Raw genomic sequence first — 18,126 nt, 5'->3', positions numbered from 1 at the left:
TTAAAATTTTTTCCCCATTCTTTTATTGAAACATTTATCCTTTAAAAAGAATTATGCTCTGGTAGGCATTTGCCTTAGAAGTTAAGATGCCCACATCCTACATCTGAGTACCTGGTCTCAGTATCCAGTTCTTACCTCCAGCTTCCTGCTAATGCAAACCCTGGGAGGCAGCTGTGATGGGTTTAAGTAATTGGGTTCCTGTTACCCATTTAGGAGACCTGGATTGTTTTCCCAGCGTCAGCCCTGCTCCCAGCTCTATCCATTGAGGCACTTAGGGCATCTTGCTGTCTCTCCATCCCTCTCTCTTAACTAAATTATTCCTTTAATGTCTTTGCATATCACAAATCAAATTTCTGTTGAAAACATTTGAGATATGTTTGTACCGATTTGCTGTGTTTTTGTTACTGTCAGATCTGCCATGTGAACTGCAGTTGCCACAGTGTCTCCTTCTGGTTGTTGTCATGGATAAGCTGCCCTCTCTACCTGAAGATGTGCAGACTCTGTGGTGCGCAGACAATCAGTCCTCAGAGGCTACAACCAGGTAGCAAACGTGGTGTTTATTTTCAGTCACATTAGCAGTAGCTTACAATGCCTGTTTAGAATGATCTGGAAATTAAGTTTGTTATATCAGCTATTCTAGTTAGTCCTCATGTATGTGTGTGTGTGTAGTGCTACTTTATGAAAATAGATAAATATGAGTATAAAATATATAAATCTGTAACACTAGACACTAAAATATCTTAATTTTAGTCAATGTTTATTGCCTAGTGGCCAGCATTATAAACCGTGAGTATAATAGAGTAGGTGTGTAAGGAGTCACGTTAAAAACGAGCTCTGAGAAATGGGTGTCTAGGTACTATGAGGTGTCTTGGGGAATCTTGTAATCATCTTCTTTGCTAACAACGAGTCTAGTTCCTTACTCCCTGGGTTCTTGCTGTTCTCTAAGTTTTCACCCTTCCTTTAGGCCCTCAGGTTAGTCTCCCTAAACCTGGCTCAACTTCCTCAGAGCTCAGAAACTGAAGCATATGCCAGAACTCTGTAGCTTCGCACTGAAATCTATCCTGTTGCCATCTCCTACCTTTGTTCCTCACCCTTTCATTTATTTTAAGCACATGTACCTTGCTTCTGTTAGACTCGCCTGTGAGTGCCTTTTACTCATGCGTTGTCTTAACTTATTTATATATTATGTTTTTATTTATTTACTTGGGAGCAGAGAGAGAAAGCCACGTGTGCCTCCATCTGATGGTTTACTCCCTAATGCCTGCAGTGGCTGGGGCTGGGCCAGGAGATCAGTCCAGGGTTCCTGCAAGGGTGGCCATCACCTAGAATTGAGAGAGGAGGCAGGACTTGAACTTAGGCATTCTAATAAGGGGTGTGGGTATCTGAGCTTCATTGAAACCTCTATGCTAAATTCCCTCTCTCTTGCTTGTTTTGAATTTGTTGTTTAAATCTTATCTGAAAGTTTCTATAACCATTTCAATCCTAAAATATCCCATCCTTATCTGAACTATAATAGTTATTTTATGTTTTACATATGACACCTAATTTAGCTATTTAAGTTTCAAGTTTATTGAAGAACTTTTATAATTCAGTAAAGAAAATCTAGGAAAATTATTTTTTACAGAATTTCTTTGACAGTGACTCTCTTATTTTATGTATACATATTTGCGCATTGGAAACTTGTTGATTATGCCTCTTGAGACATTTTGCTTTCCTAAAATAACCCTCCTATGACATTATTGTTATTGTGTCTGTTAAGTGTTAAGTGTTACTAATACTGGCTTCCATGTCTCAATTTCCCTGTAGGACACCTCTACTCAAAGCCATGTTCTACAGTTTTGAGCAGTGTTCTGGTGAACTTTCTCTGCCTGTCCAATTAAGGGGAGTACCAACTAAAGGGCAAGCTGAGGTGGCTGTCACTTTGTATCAGCATGTTTGTGTTCATCTGTGTACCTTTATTGCTACCTTTCATCCCTCCCTGTTTCCTGAATTGGTAAGCTTATTATTACTTGCTAAGCTATGCTGAGGTTACACTTTTACTTTTTTTTTTTCCTGTTGAAATAGTGTTTTGTGTGCAGAAGAAAGTGGGCATAGTTAATGTACATTTCTTTTGAATGCCATTCTTTCAGCTTGCACATTTTACCCTTTAATTCAGTTGTCTCCTAGGAAATGGTAATCCTCAATTCCTGCAGTATTTAGAACTCACGTTTACTAAAAATATTTGAGAAAGCATTTTACATGGGAAGATATGGAAGACATGAAAAGAGGCAAAATATACAGAATTCTTACCTAGTTGGGATTCACAAAGAAAAGAAGTAAATACTATATAATGCCAGATCTCCTGTATGTCTTAACCTTAATGTGGATTATTCCCTCCTGCACCCAGGAAATTGGATTAGAGAAAAAGAAGTTGAGACAATGTGAAGAAAAACTCCCGAGAAGTTACATAAGAATTAGTATCATTCAAGACACTATACAATAGATAATAGCTAGCACATATTAAGTATTCTGTGTGAATGGTTAAAGGCTAAGAGAAAAGTACAACCATATATATTTTTATGTTGCTTCAAAGATTTGAAACTGTGTATTCTGTGGATCCTAGTGATTGAATTACTACGCTTAATGACATTTGATTCCTCATAGCCCAGCACATTACTTAACATAGAGGAGCCACTCAGTAAATATAGAGGGAATGGCAGTATAAGTTCTTTCAGATGGTACAAAGTAGAGCTTTTTCACTGAAGATCAGTTATTTTAACTTTGCTGGTGCTTACTTTATCTTGAAAAACATGATATTAATTGTAATGTGTCATGAAATTTAGCATATAAATAAATGAACTTTTCTGTTTTTCACTAGGATGCTGCTCTGTTGAATGCTGTGCTTAGTGCTAATATGATCACCTCTTTGTTAGCTATGGATGCCTGGTGCTTCCTTGCTCGGTATAAAATACTTAATTTTTCAGTAATTGGGTTGGTTTCCAGTAGTCACTGACAGTAAATGGCTTTGTAATTATAAACATATACAAACATTTATTGATAATTCTTTAATATGTCCCAAAATTGTTCAATTTCCTATATAGCACTAAATTATGAAATAGGTCCTCTCTTTCCTTTCTTTGGTTCAAGCCAATAAATGAGTATTACTTATATTGGTTTTTTTTTTTTTTTTTTTTTTTTTTGACAGGCAGAGTGGACAGTGAGAGAGAGAGAGATAGAGAGAAAGGTCTTCCTTTTTGCCGTTGGTTCACCCTCCAATGGCCGCTGCAGCTGGCGCGCTGTGGCCAGCGCACCGCGCTGATCCGATGGCAGGAGCCAGGTGCTTCTCCTGGTCTCCCATGGGGTGCAGGGCCCAAGCACTTGGGCCATCCTCCACTGCACTCCCTGGCCACAGCAGAGAGCTGGCCTAGAAGAGAGGCAACCAGGACAGGATCGGTGCCCCGACCAGGACTAGAACCCGGTGTGCCGGCGCCGTAGGCGGAGGATTAGCCTAGTGAGCCACGGCGCCGGCCTTTACATTGTTTTTGTATTTTCTAACAGTACTTGGCCATAGGGGTAGTGGTAGATTATGTGTTTTCATCAGAATATTTTATGTTTTATAGAAGTTCTGCTTTTCTGAGTAAACTTAATTGCCTTCTCTATTATAGGTACGGGACTGCTGAACTCTGTGCACATCATGTCACCATATTGGCTCATCTGGTAAGTGGAATTATAGGACCTATAATACTTGCTTTCCATACTTTGCGGGTATGATAATCTTAAATAATGTAAATATCAAATGAGGAAACAGTGTGGTAGTTAGATTATTTTGATAGTTCTTTGCTTTATATTGATGCAGATACTGTTAAGAAAGAGTACTGAGACTACCAGTGTAAAACTGGAGAGACTCCCATATTTTCAGAATTTTCGAGTGCCACAAACTGTTCCAAGGGAGCTAGGTTAAGTGAGAATAAATTTTTTTTTTTTTTTTTTAAATTTTTGACAGGCAGAGTGGACAGTGAGAGAGAGACAGAGAGAAAGGTCTTCCTTTTGCCATTGGTTCACCCTCCAATGGCCGCCGCGGTAGCGCGCTGCGGCCGGTGCACCGCGCTGATCTGATGGCAGGAGCCAGGTGCTTATCCTGGTCTCCCATGGGGTGCAGGGCCCAAGCACTTGGGCCATCCTCCACTGCACTCCCTGGCCACAGCAGAGAGCTGGCCTGGAAGAGGGGCAACCGGGACAGGATCGGTGCCCCGACCGGGACTAGAACCTGGTGTGCCGGCGCCGCAAGGCGGAGGATTAGCCTAGTGAGCCGCGGTGCCGGCCTAAGTGAGAATAAATTTAAAATTGAATGCAGGATGTAAAATTTAGAGAGTTAGATGTAATATTGATGGCTAAGAATTCATTTCTTTTTCTTGTTTTAATATGACTTAAGCCAGCTGACTCTGTGCTTGGTTGTATTTCTTTCAGTCAGGATGATTTGAGAGGGACTAAGTTTGATAGTGAGCAATGCCTTTGGGATAAGAAGTAACATTTGTGAATCAGTATAAGGTGACACACAGTAATTGTACATATTTAAGGGGTACAGTGTGGTATTTCAACATCTGTATATGGTGTATGGTGATGAGATGAGAATAACTGGCATATCTTTCACCTCAGACACTCATCATTTCTTTGTGTTGGGAGCTTTTTTGACTTTTAAATTGTGAGATGTTTGATGAGGTCTATATATAATAGTTAATGGCCTGTCTTACCTTTTCGCCCTTGGCTTTGGTAAGGATCTTATGTGGGTTCATGCATTATTTGTTTCCTGGTAGAGTAACTTTGTCATTTATTGGTTTACTTTTTTTTTTTTTTTGCTTTGTTTTGTTTTGTTTTGTTTTGACAGGCAGAGTTAGAGAGAGAGACAGAGAGAAAGGTCTTCCTTTCCGTTGGTTCACCCCCTAAATGGCTGCTACGGCCGGCGTGCTATGCCAATCCGAAGCCAGGAGCCAGGTGCTTCCTCCTGGTTTCCCATGCAGGTGCAGGGCCCACGCACTTGCGCCATTCTCCACTGCCTTCCCGGGCCACAGCAGAGAGCTGGACTGGAAGAGGAGCAACCGGGACAGAACTGGTGCCCCAACTGGGACTAGAACCCGGTGTGCCGGCGCTGTAGGCAGAGGATTATCTTAGTGAGTGCAGCGCCAGCCTGGTTGACTTTTCAAAGGATTCTGTGAACTGAGTCAGTGAGGTGAATAATACCCAAACAGCTGGCATCTGGGTCTCTGTGTCTGGTGATGTGGATCATCACTTCTCATTCATTTTGCTAAATCCTGCACACATCTTGGACAAAACTGATAAAGAAGAATGATTTTTGTGTGTTTTAAGTCTCGAGTTTTTAAGTAAAAACTCTCCTAGCAGTTTTGATAGGAATGGACTCCAGGGTTATACTACAACATAATAGGATTTGATAACATTAAGTCTATGCAGTCTGTTAATGAAGCTTCTGTCTTGTAGAGGTATATCCACCTCTGCATTGTTACGCTTTGATCGGAAAGTTCTGTAAGTTATCAGAGTAGGCAGGTTAACATACCAAGTTATCAAAATCATACTTAGAAATAGAAATTAGGGCTGTTTTTACATACCAGGTCAAAATTTTCTCATGAAAGTAATAATTAAAGAAAATAAAATTAAATAAAACCCAAAGATAAAAATTAAAATTATGGAACTGGCTCTGTGGCATAGAGGATAAAGCCATTGCCTGCTTTACCAGCATCCCATATGGGCATTGATTCAAGTTCTGGCTGCTCCTCTTCCAATCCAGCTCTCTGCTGTGGCCTGGAAAAAGCAGCAGAAGATGGCCCAAGTGCTTGGGGCCCTGCACCCTCATGGGGGACCAAGAAGAAGCTCCTGGCTTCGGTCTGGCCCAGCTCCCAACTCCAGCCTTTGTGGCTATTTTGGGGGTGAACCAATGGATGGAAAGTCTCTCTCTGTCTGAACTTTGCCTTTCAAATAAAATAATTAAATCTTTTTAAGTAAAAAAAAAAAAATTAAAGTTACCTGTAATCTTACCTCCCGGAAAGAACTACTGTTAATATTTTGGCATATTTTCATCTTATAAAATCTCCAAATTTAAATCTGTCAATCTCTGCCTTCCTATCTTTTCCTAGATAAAATCTTGCCCGGGAGAATGTTACCAGCTCATCAATATATCAATACTGTTGAAGCGTCTCTTTTTCTTCATGGCCCCATCCCATCAGGTAAGATCATTTTTGTCACTGTCTTCAGGCAGCTGCTGAGGGCTGGGTTCAGACGCCTTTGAAGGCCATTTTTCCTCTCATTATAACTTAAGTTCTTATAGCTTTTTTTTTTCTTTATTGCAGTGTCCATGTTTTATTTATTATTATTACTTTTTGTATTATGGCTGAATACTCGCCCCAAACCACTATAGCATGTATTTTACCAATTAAGTAAATATGAGCATACATTTTTTTAAGGATTTATTTACTTGAAAGGCAGAATTATGAGGGTGGGAAAGATATCAATCTTCATCCACTGGTTCACTCCCCAAATGGATGCAGCGTCTAAGGCTGGGCCAGGCTGAAGGCAGGCAGCCTAGAACTCTCTCTGGGTCTTCCACGGTGGCTGGCAGGGGCCATGTACTCGGGCCATCATCTTCTGCTGCTTTCCCAGACCCATTAGCAGGGAGCTGGATAGAAAGTGGAGCATTCAGGCCCTCATATGGGATGCCAGCACTGCAGGCAGAGGCCAAACCTACACTCCACAATGCTGGCCCCTGAGTGTAAATTCTTAATTTACACTTTGTTTATTGTCTTTAGTTGGGTGTAGATTTTGATGTCTTTAAGTTATAGATAATTCTGCTGTACTAGAATATTCTAATTCCATTGTCCTGAAATATAACTTTGCCTTGTTTTTGTTCATTTGAGACATGGGAAATCTGTTTTTCCTTCCCCCATTAACTTGTTTCAAAGAGTTAGAATGTTATTTATGCTCTGAGTAATGTCACTTAGTTTTTCATAGTTTAGCTTTTAGGAGAAGAATTACAAATAGCAGCCTTAGTTGTTTGCTACTTTGGGGAAAACAAGCTATCCATGATAGAGGAGATTCTCTACTTATTTGAACCTATCAGCCTAGTATAGTCCCTTGAACTGGTCGTCTCAAATTCTTACAGGAGTTTTTAATAAAATGTGGATTCCTGAACACCAACCTGAGTGTGGTGGGTATGAAGTAGGCTCAGTAATTTTTTTGAGGCCTTCATCACTAGGTCAGTGAAGGAGATGGTACTCTGAGGTCCTGCGGCTGCAGTTCAAATCCTGGCTTACTATGTCCTTGGAGAAAGTCATCATTTCTGGTACCTCAGTTTCCCTATCTACAAGGTGTAACTTTTTTGAACAATTTTGTAGTCTTAGGGATAATGTATGTAAAATACTTAGCATCGTGCTGGGCTTCTAAAGGGTACTCAGTAAATGCTAGGAGTTATTTCTGACAAAGATATTTGCCCTAAGTCCAGGGCATGAGGAGTTTCACGCATGAGGAGAGCTCCAGCCACCTCTGTCTAGGGCAGAAAGCACAGCAGCTCCTACACACATGAAGGCTGCTTGTCTTCCTTCCCAAACATCAAGCTGTATCTATGCCAGTTCTCTCAGAGGAAGTAGGACTGGGAGAGAGTCACTAGCAATGTGATTATTAAAGTATTCAATTTATTTTCAACCTCAGTTTCCTTATTCACAAAATAGGGTTAAAATTAGCATCCAAAATTGTTGTGAAATTTAAAGGTTTAGAATAGTATAGCTTGAGAAAGAATTAACTCTTAGTGAGGTCTATGTAAATTTTATTTATGACCTTAAATTTAAGATCAAAGGACAACCTGATTTTGAATCTCTGTTCTTCCTGAGAGTCCTTAGGATCCCGGACTGAAGCCAGGAGCCAGGAACTTAACCAGGTCTCCCATGTGGGTGGCAGTGACCCAGACACTTGGGCCATTACCTGCTGCTTCCTAGGGTGTACGTTAGCAGAAAAGCTGAAATTGGGAGCAGAGCTGGGGCTCAAACCCAGGTACTCCTGTATGGGATGCAGACCTCACAAGCGGCCTCCCAAATATTGTGCCAAATGCCTACCTCCAGTTTGAGTCCCAGCTGCTCTACTTCCGATCCAGCTCTCTGCTATGGCCTGGGAAAGCAGTAGAAGATGGCCCAAGTCCTTGGGCCCCTGCACCCATGTGGAAGACCCAGAAAAATCTCCTGGCTCCTGGCACAGCTCCAGCTGTTGCGGCCATCTGGGGAGTGAACCAGTGAATGTAAGACTTCTCTCTCTCTCTTTCTCTCTCTCTCTTCCTCCTTCCCTCCCTTTCTGTAAATCTGCCTTCAAACAAAATAAATTTTAAAAAAATAATAAAATAGGAAACTCTTGTATTGTATGGTAGCATCTCAAGGAATATATAATCTAGTAGATACTATAAACACATCTGAGGTATGTGTTAACGGATGAGTGAAAATGGGAGGGAGGTGATAGAGGAAAGGCAAGAAAGCACAGGATGGGGAGAAAGGAGAAGCAAGGGATAATTAATCCATTTGCATGTAAGATGATGCTTTTTTTTTTTTTTTTTTAAAGATTGATTGATTGATTTGAGAGGCAGAGTCATAGAGATCTTCCATTCACTGGTTCATTCCCCAAATGGCTACGATGACCAAGGCTGGGCCAGGCCGAAGCCAGGACCCAGGAGCTTCTTCTTGGTCTCCCATATGGGTACAGGGGACCAAGTATTTGGGCCATTCCTCCACTGCTTTCCCCGGGCACATAAGCAGGGAGCTAGATCGAAAGTGGAGCAGCTTGGACTTGCACCGGTGCCCTTATGGGATGCTAGTGCTGCAGGCTGTGCCTTAACCCACTGCGCCACAGCACTGTCCCCTAAGATGATGCCTTTTTAAATAGTGAGATGAAAAACCAGTTTTATTTCAGTGATGCAGCGTTTTTAACTTAAATGATAATTACCCCATATAGTGATGTTTTACTTAAAAAATAAAGATGTTTATGATAATTTGGGGTGATATGCCAGTACATATGGACATTAAAATATGTTTGCTGTTTTGATATGTGGAGTAATTACTGAATATTGCATTATTTCTTTAGTGTGTAACTGTAGACAGTATTGGTGCTTTATGAAGAAAAGCAGTAGTACCAGGGAGTTACCAAATTGAGGGAAAATAGTATGCCTCCAGTACACTGATAGATGTGCTACCATTTTTATGTAAAGTAAAACCTATATTTATTTGCATGTTAAGTCTACAGGTGTATTTTATCTCTTCTCAATGTTAAGGAAAGAAAAATTCTCTGTATATTAATTCTCTTAATCTTCACTCCTACCAGTTGTCACCCTACCAGTTTTAAATGTTTAAAATTGTGTCTAAACGAGAGTTTTCAACATCAGGATAGGATTTTGAACTCTTTCTAGGTAACAGATTTTTCCAAAACCTACCCTTTTGTGGTGTCCAGGGCATTATTATTTAGTTTGTTCATGAAAGGGAACAAGTCCATTCATTCATTGGACTTTAAAGAATGGTGATGTTGGAATGTTCACCAGTGAGCATAATTCTTTTGTTTTCTTGATGCAGTTTGGTTTAATGAATCAAACTGCTTATAATAACATGCACTCAGGCCATCAAGAAATCCAATTTTCTGTCTGTAGACTGTCACAGTATATAGTCACATGGTTTACTGCTTGTTTTGACAGCTCAGTATTTTCTGAGAAGAAATAAAATTCAAATACAGTAATGAATTGTTTAATGGCAGGGTTATATTTTGAGAAATGTGTTAGGTGGTTTCATCCATGTGCGGACATCGTAATATGCTTATATATAGTAAGGCACTGTGGTGTAGCAGGTAAGCTGTGTCACTAGGTAGTATCTTGTGGGACTTCCATTATAGATGCAGTGAATCATTGACCCAAAGATTGTTATGGGCACATGATTGTAGAACGTATGACATAGGAGTTTCTCTGTCAAACTTAATGTAGTGTTTTTAGTTTTTAATGTAGGAAAAGTTTTCATTTATCAAGTATATCTTGAATACTGTGCATTATTTCACTTCTTTAAAAAATACAGTCATATGCTTTATACTGTTATTTTTCAACCAAAAACAATTTAACATTTTAAATGTTTTTTAAAACTTCTATTTCTCATCTTCAGTCATCTGTGAATACCTGCATTTTAACAAAACCACTACTGCTCTGTTAACCCACTAAGCACTTTGAACTGTTATCTCAGTGGTAGAATGGCTTTGCAAACTGCACTGATTGGTGGCTTACCTTTACAAAACTTAGTATGCTAGAGCTGGCACTGTGGTGTAGCGGGTAAAGCCGCTGCCTGCAGTGCCAGCATCCCATATGAGCGCCAGTTCGAGTCCGGCTGCCCTACTTCCGATCCAGCTCTCTGCTGTGGCCTAGGAAAGCAGTGGAAGATGGCCCAAGTGCTTGGGCCCCTGTACCCCCTTGGGAGACCAGGAAGAAGCTCCTGGCTCCTAGCTTCGGATTGGCACAGCTCCGGCTGTTGTGGCCAAGTGGGCCAGTGGATGGAAGGCCTCTCTCTCTCTGCCTCTGCCTCTCCCTCTCTGTAACTCTGCCTTTCAAATAAATAAATAAATATTTTTTTAAAAAAAACTTAGTGTGCTGTTTAATGTAGAGCAAAACGAGCCCATTTGAAAACTTAACCTATGATCTTTGCTTCTTTAAGTTTTCTGCTATTGTTAACTGAGCTAATAGTAAGCTAAACCAATCTTGTTGGTATATTTGGGTTATTACTTTGGACTTAGGACTTAGGAAAATAATAAGTAAATTTAGTGGTAGGAATTGATACAATCTGATGTGACTAATAATGATATACATTATTTAACATTGCTTAGTCCAGTTACATCGCGCTCCACTTAAACTGTGCTTTTCATTTTGGAAACAAATCCAACAAAAATGATAATGCATGTTCATTTAAATTACTTTGGTCTGATGCCTAGTAATATTACTATGCAGTTAAAAACCTTTTAAAATCTTAAATATGGAAGCTAGTACTTAGCACGTGTGTATCCATTTAACCATCTCATGTTACTTTTCTGTCTTTTAACTCTCTCAGGTGGAGTTTATCCAGAAATTTTCTCCAAAAGAAGTGGAAAATTTGCATCTGTGGCAATATATTTCCTTCCAGGCATTGTCTGCAGATCTTAAGAGACAGACTGCAGAGGAAGTCGCCACAGTAGGCACCGCACAGTGCAGGGAGTGGCTGAGCAGCAGCCACACTTTGGGAGATCTGGAGTCTCTGGTGAGAGGATTTTGATCCAGCCAGCACATGTTTACCTAACACTGTTTTAGTGACTAGGGATAGAGGTTACAGCAGTAAGACGGACACCACCTGTCTGTGTTAGAACCTAGCAAGATTTTCAGTTTCTGTTAAAAAAGAATCAGTGAGAAACTTCTGCCCTCTTAATTGATGTAAACTACACCAAGTGTGTTTCTCTGTCAAGGCACACTGGGACAATGTGAAGCACATTATGAAATACTTCATTTGTAATGTCTTTGCTGATGCATCTCTGGATTAGGCAGACACAGTTCTTTTAGTTGGCAAAATATAACTGTTTTTTTTTTGCAAATCTACTCTGATCCTTTGTGCATCTATTTAAAATGTCCCCTCCTGAAATAGTGGAATAAGAGGGACTCATCTACTGCAGGTAGCAAACATCTCATTTTTATTATTTTATTTGGTTTTTACCATTAATCAAAGTTACACATGCACAGGTTAAGGGAGTAAATCTCATAGGCCTTCCCCACCCCACTCTGTGTCTGGAAGTCGGCACTAGCTCAGATCTGTATCTGTCATCTATCTACTGCCTCATGGCATCCCACCTCTCCCTTTCTACACCTCCCTCCACGTGCACTTAGACCCTGAGTCAACCCTTCGGGAGCTTCCCCTACATCCTTGCCATAGTGCTGCCCAGAGTTAACTTCTCCTTCCCACACTTTGGTGGACCTGAAGTTAGGGGTCACCTCCTGTTTGCATCTGCCTCGTTCTGCAAGTGTATGTCACAAGCAGAGTCCTATCTCCTGACAGGGGAAGACATAGCATGTCCTGTACCACATGTCCTGTACCTCCACTTTGCATGAGAGGCCCACACGCTTGCTCTCCCACCATCTTCCAGGCATTCTTCTCACTTTGAGCCATGGCACAGTGGAATGCCCCCTCCAGTCACTTCCAGGGAGTCGTGGTTGACATGCATTTTGAGCCTTACATTCTTTAAACTCTTCATTCCGCCCCAACACTCAACATGGCATTCAGAGTGGACTCACATTCTGTGTGTGGTGCTGCCCATTAAGTTACCCAGTCCTGGAGGCAGATCTGAGGCCGCCTTGTCCCCTTACCTTCCTTCTGGACCATCCTTCCCATGAGCACCCTGGGCAGCCACTCGGAGGACCTGCCTATCTGGAGCATATTATATAGGGCTGGCTTTTGAGTCACTTCTCCCCCCCCTAGAAAATAGATGATTTCTCAAAGTTCTGACTGGATGTAGTACATGTAGCTCAGTCTTCCAATTTAGTGTTAATTCCATCATGAATTCACTCCTTTACTCAACAAATAGATCTCAGTGCTATTATTGCCACGTTCAGTTCTGGGAATTCAGTTAGACGAGGGAATAAAACCAAAAATGTCTACTTTCATGGTGTTGTATTCTAGCTTAGCAGTGGACAGGAAATGCTAGTTTATGATAAGTGGAGAAAAATCAAGAATAAGGAGTAGGGTATTCAAGAGGCTGGAGGCCTATTTGCAATTCAGATTAGGAATTGAGCATTTTCTCAGGGCCTGTGTTTCCATCCTGAGTATGTTTGTTACTCTGTTAGGTTATGGCACTTGGCCATGATTATTAAAATAATTCCAAAAACTTACATATATGCAAAGGAAATAATTTTTTTAATGTGTCTTCATTTTGGAAAACCTGTTAAATATCTAGTCAGGAGTCTATTAAAATTTTTGCTTATATTTTGACTTTAGTGTGTGAGTTTCTATAGTAAATACAAAAGGTCTTCTGTATTTTAGGTAAAGTAAAAGCAACAGCGTTCTAAAATTGAGTAAGCCCTTAAGGCTATGACCGAAACCAGTCTAGCAGATCACTGAGTGTGTTTGTTTATAAAAGGAAGTAGGTAAGTGGCCAATAAGGAGCTCTGTGGTGATTAAATACAGTGAAATCTGTGTTGAAGTACATGGATTAAAGGTTTCCGTACTGATCATTAGATTGTCTCATGTCCTTCACCCTGCCACCCCACCATGCCAAAAACAACCCCATTCCAGGCCAGAGAGAGATTTGAGTATTTTTCACATACAGATAGGAGTGATTAAAAAATATACATTTAGTTTAAAATTTCAGACAGTATACTTCTAAGTACTAGCTTATTAAATGCAATGTTGCTAGAAATTTCAAAAAAATTTTTAAAGATTTATTTATTTGGGGCTGGCGCCATGGCACAGTAGGTTAATCCTCCACCTGCGGCGCCAGCATCCCATATGGGCGCGGGTTCTAGTCCCAGCTGCTCCTCTTCCCATCCAGCTCTCTGCTATGGCCTAGGATAGCAGTAGAAGATGGTCCCTCCACATGGAAGACCAGAAAGAAGCTCCTGGCTCCTGGCTTCAGATTGGCACAGCTCTGGCTGTTGCAGCCATCTGGGGAGTGAACCAGTGGAGGCAAGACCTTTCTCTCTGTCTCTAGCTACAGTTACTGTCTGTAACTCTACCTCTCAAATAAATAAATAAAATCTTTAAAAAAAAAACACATTTATTTATTTCAAAGAGTTACAGAAAGGCAGAGACAGAAAGCAAGAGAGAGAGGTCTTCCATCCTCTGGTCACTCCCCAAATGGACACAACAGCGGGAGCTGGGCTGATCCAAAGTCAAGAGCCAGGAACTGCTGGGTCTCCCTCGTGGGTGCAGGGGCCCAAGAACTTGGACCATCTTCCACCACTTTCCCAGGCATGTTAGCAGGGAGCTGGATCAGAAGTGGAGCAGCCAGGACTCTAACCAGCACCCATATGCCACAGCGCCGACCCTAGAAATTTCAAATTTTAAAAGAGGAATAATAAAAATCTAGTAACCTGTAAATATTGCTGGTGCATAAGGCGAAAAAATAAAACTTTTCACTGATGAATGTCATGAATTAGGTTGACTGTAGTGACTACTTAAAAGAAATTTATGAAAATGCCATAGTGTTTCCCTTTAAGTCAGTATTTTCAGAAAAAATAACACAAATGTTTCTATATATAAAGAAAATTAGTTTTAATAAAATACACAGTCAGCCTTCTGATCTCCAAGAATCCCACAAAAACTGCTTTGTACGTAGTGTGCAGGTTTTTTTGTCATTCCTAAACTGTGTGTCTACATTGTGTTAAGTATTAGAAGTAAGCTATAGATGACTTAAAGTATATGGGCCAGTGGAGGTGGAGACTGGAGGGGTCCTGGAACCAGTCTCCCATGTATACTGAGGGATAACTGTTTGTTTTTTAAAGAATAACTGGATAACTTTTTAAAAAATAACTGAAAGTATCATTTTGGTTCTTAGAAACACTATTCTAAATGGACTTTTGTGAAACATCCTAAGTAACTCTTTAGAACCTTTGGGTCATTTAGGCTCTTGGTCCTTTAGTCTGGTCCCTAACCTCAGGTCCTCTTCCTCTCTCACTGCCGTAGTGGTTCCTAACCTCAGGTCCTCTTCCTCTCTCACTGCCGTAGAACACAGTGCTGTCGTCTTTGTTGGCTCTGTGTCATTCTGCTGGGGAAGCTTTGGATGTTCGACAGCAAACTGCAATTATGGAAGCTGGGAGTCAGCTTTGGCCTTTTTTAAACATTAAACAGGTAAGGAAAGCAACTGATTATTTCCCTGAAGAATAAATAAAAAATACTGAAAAAAAGAGAACCGTATTGAAATTTCCCTCTATAGTGAATTTATCTACCTTTTTGGTGGTACTTATGATTAAAATTTAAAATAACTATTTGTACTTTCTCAGGCGTGTTTTTTTTCCCAGAATGTGATAGTACATATTAATACAATTAGAATCTATTTTCATGACTTACTGGACTCTGCTTTTTTGAAAACTCTTCAGTGGCTGTTCTCTCTTGGGCTTATGTAACTGTTCCATGATCCTACTGTGTTTACAAAACCTGGGCAAGGAGAGGGATCTCACCTAAAGGTGGAAGGGTATTGAATGGATGTCACTGATTTCCCCTCTCAGCAAAGCAAAGAAGCAAAGTGACGATCAGACAAAAATTAGAATGATCTACATACTACAAACAGCTGGTAACTTCAATATCAGAGTGCCAGTTGTAGCCCAGCTCCTCTGCTTCTATTCCAGCACCTTGCTAATGTGCCTGGAAAGGTAACAGATGATGGCCCAAGAATTTGTGTCCCTGATACCCACGTGGGAGACCAGGATGGAACTGTGGACTCCTGACTTGACGTCTGGCCCAGCCCAGGCTGTTGTAGACATTTGGGAGTGAACTGGAATATTGAAGATCTCTCCCCCCCTCTGTCACTCCACCTACCAAATGTTTTTTAAAAAATTTAAAAAGATAATCTTCTTAGGCTATAACTTAAAATACACAATAATTATGGAGGGGAGAAACAGGAATTTTAATTAATTTATTTGTAAGTGTTACAGAGAGGGAGAGACAGAGATCTTCCATCCACTGGTTCACTCCACTGCTGGCTGCAACGGCCCAAGCTAGGCCAGGCTAAAGCCAGGAGCCAGGAGCTTCATTTAGGTTTCCCATGTGTGAGTGGCAGGTGCCCAAACACTTGGGCCATCTTCCACTACTTTCCCAGGACGTCAGCGGGGAGCTGGATCAGAAGTGGAGCGGGTAGGACACAAACCAGCACCTATAACGGATGCACCACAATGCTGGCTCTGGAGAAATTGAATTTTAAGAAGGCTAAGGAACAAACAGGCTTTTCAGTGGTAGGAGTAACTGGATCCCCTTCAAAGTTAAATTTGGATTTGAATTATGGCTCTGCCTTTTCCTAGTCATGTCATCTGTAGCAGTTTAACTTCCGGCTCTGTATTAAAATGAAGGCAGTGATATCCACTCATGGATTTCTTTTTTTTTTTTTTTTTTTTTTGACAGGCAGAGTGGACAGTGAGAGAGAGACAGAGAAAGGTCTTCCTTTGGCCGGCGCCGCAGCAGCTCAACAGGCTAATCCTCCGCCTAGCAGCACTGGCACACCGGGTTCTAGTCCCAGTCGGGGCGCCGGATTCTGTCCCGGTTGCCCCTCTTCCAGGCCAGCTCTCTGCTGTGGCCCGGGAGTTCAGTGGAGGATGGCTCCGCATAGGAGCAAGTGCAGCAGTGCACCAGCCGCGGTGGCCATTGGAGGGTGAACCAACGGCAAAAGGAAGACCTTTCTGTCTCTCTCTCTCACTGTCCACTCTGCCTGTCAAAAAAAAAAAAAAGGTCTTCCTTTGCTGTTGGTTCACCCTCCAATGGCTGCGGCCAGCGCACTGCGCCGATCCGAAGCCAGGAGCCAGGTGCTTCTGGTCTCCCATGGGGTGCAGGGCCCAAGCACTTGGGCCATCCTCCACTGCACTCCCTGGCCACAGCAGAGAGCTGGCCTGGAAGAGGGGCAACCGGGACAGAATCCGGCGCCCCGACCCGGACTAGAACCCAGTGTGCCGGCGCCGCAGGCGGAGGATTAGCCTATTGAGCCGCGGCGCCGGCCTCTGTAGAGTTCTTGTAGGATATAAATGAGATAATAAGGGACTTAGCATATTGCCTCATATATAATAAATGCTCAATTAAAGGTTTCTAGTATAGTTTTCCTTATGTAATTGAAAAAATTTCACCAGAATTGTTTTGTTTCTTAAGGTAACAGGTCAACCCTGTGTTCAGCAGACGTTTAGCCTTTTACTTCCACTCTTGGGATTTTTCATTCGGACTCTAGAACCTCAGCTGATCAGTCAGGTGAGAACAGGTGATCAAACTCACTTTGTTTGCCAAGACCCAGATAAAGTTCATGGCTCCTGGTGTCAGTTTGGCACAGTCCTAGCTGATGCAGGCATCTGGGGAGTGAACCAGTAGATGAAAGCTTGCTCACTTTTTCCTCTCATTCTGCCTTTCAAGTAAGTAGAAATATATATATTTTTAAATGGAGATTGTTAAATTGGTACTGCTTAAAGTCACTTTCTAGAAAGTCCCTTTTATTTATTGCCATTTGCTTGCTACTTCCTTAGTGAACTGAACTAAGTGTCAGAATCGCTTTTCTTCCAGGATGTCTCCTTAATTCTCTGCCTTATTTCTTCTAGAATATTGTTAATATACTAGGCTTTATCTGTTCTTACCTGTCACCCTGATGCTGAGCAGTCAAAACTTTGTGTTGTTGCTGTTAACTCCTCAAGAAAAAAAAATCCCAGAAGTTAGGAGGTACAGTTCCTCTGTTGAAGCCAGCATTCACAGCACTTCAAAAGGTGTTTCAGCAGCTGTGGGATTATGGAATATAACCAGTGTGCACTTAAGATAGCTGTTATTTCATGAAGAAATACAATTATTTTGAAAGAGTATACTGAATGTTCTGTGGACTCAAGCTCAGACAGCTGTGACAAGGAGAGCTTAGGCTCTGGCCCCGATTGTGCCTGCCTTTGGAGGTTATAAGTCACCAGAGAGAGAGGAAGTGAAGTGGTTTTCTTACCTAAAGTGAATTGGAGGACTTGGAGTAAGTCTACATTAGGCCGAATTAATCCCCTGAATCAAAAATCAAGGTCAGGGTCAAGTAGGAAATAGAAACAAAAACTGTTAAAAGGAGATACTAACTCTTCTTTTTAGGAAGATGTAGGAGATAACAGCCCTTTATGTGGTGGTACGTAAAGAATTGAAACTATTAAGAACTTTAGTTTTTAGTAGGTCCTGTTAATAGTCTGCATCTGAAGAAGTTATTGCCTGCTAACTAGATATTTTACTTCAAAAGTCATGTCATAATGGAAATACGTACTTATCTTACATCTGTTTTGGTGCAAAAAACTTTTAAAATCCATGCATAATTTTTTAATAATAGCAATTTTTCATGAACTCTTTAAAGATTCCTTGTATTCTTTAATTACTTGATATAACGTGTTAGTAAGTTGTATAGGATGAAAATATAGTA

General features: G+C 41.1%; 2 protein-coding genes across 4 annotated transcripts in view; one reads left to right on the top strand and one right to left on the bottom strand.

Annotated features, from left to right (window-relative positions):
- The window catches only part of SCYL3 (SCY1 like pseudokinase 3), an 84,592-nt gene that overhangs the window by 19,309 nt on the left and 47,157 nt on the right, over positions 1-18,126 (bottom strand). The gene's annotated exons all lie outside the window — the stretch shown is intronic.
- FIRRM (FIGNL1 interacting regulator of recombination and mitosis) overlaps positions 1-18,126 on the top strand; it is a 61,004-nt gene that overhangs the window by 35,499 nt on the left and 7,379 nt on the right. For all 3 annotated transcript variants that reach the window (XR_009865971.1, XM_062192743.1, XM_062192744.1), the window contains 8 exons: positions 412-541; positions 1,807-1,993; positions 2,858-2,940; positions 3,645-3,696; positions 6,126-6,215; positions 11,094-11,279; positions 14,730-14,852; positions 16,854-16,949. Coding sequence is in view for 2 of the 3 variants with exons in the window: in XM_062192743.1 (XP_062048727.1) it covers positions 412-541; positions 1,807-1,993; positions 2,858-2,940; positions 3,645-3,696; positions 6,126-6,215; positions 11,094-11,279; positions 14,730-14,852; positions 16,854-16,949 (947 nt within the window). In the remaining variant the exon portion in view is untranslated. The remainder of the gene's footprint in view (positions 1-411; positions 542-1,806; positions 1,994-2,857; positions 2,941-3,644; positions 3,697-6,125; positions 6,216-11,093; positions 11,280-14,729; positions 14,853-16,853; positions 16,950-18,126) is intronic.

The sequence above is a fragment of the Lepus europaeus genome, chromosome 5, assembly GCF_033115175.1.
Source record: "Lepus europaeus isolate LE1 chromosome 5, mLepTim1.pri, whole genome shotgun sequence".
Taxonomy (NCBI): Eukaryota; Metazoa; Chordata; class Mammalia; order Lagomorpha; family Leporidae; genus Lepus; species Lepus europaeus.
Note: the sequence above shows the minus strand (reverse complement) of the source record. Positions and strands in the feature narration are given on the sequence as shown.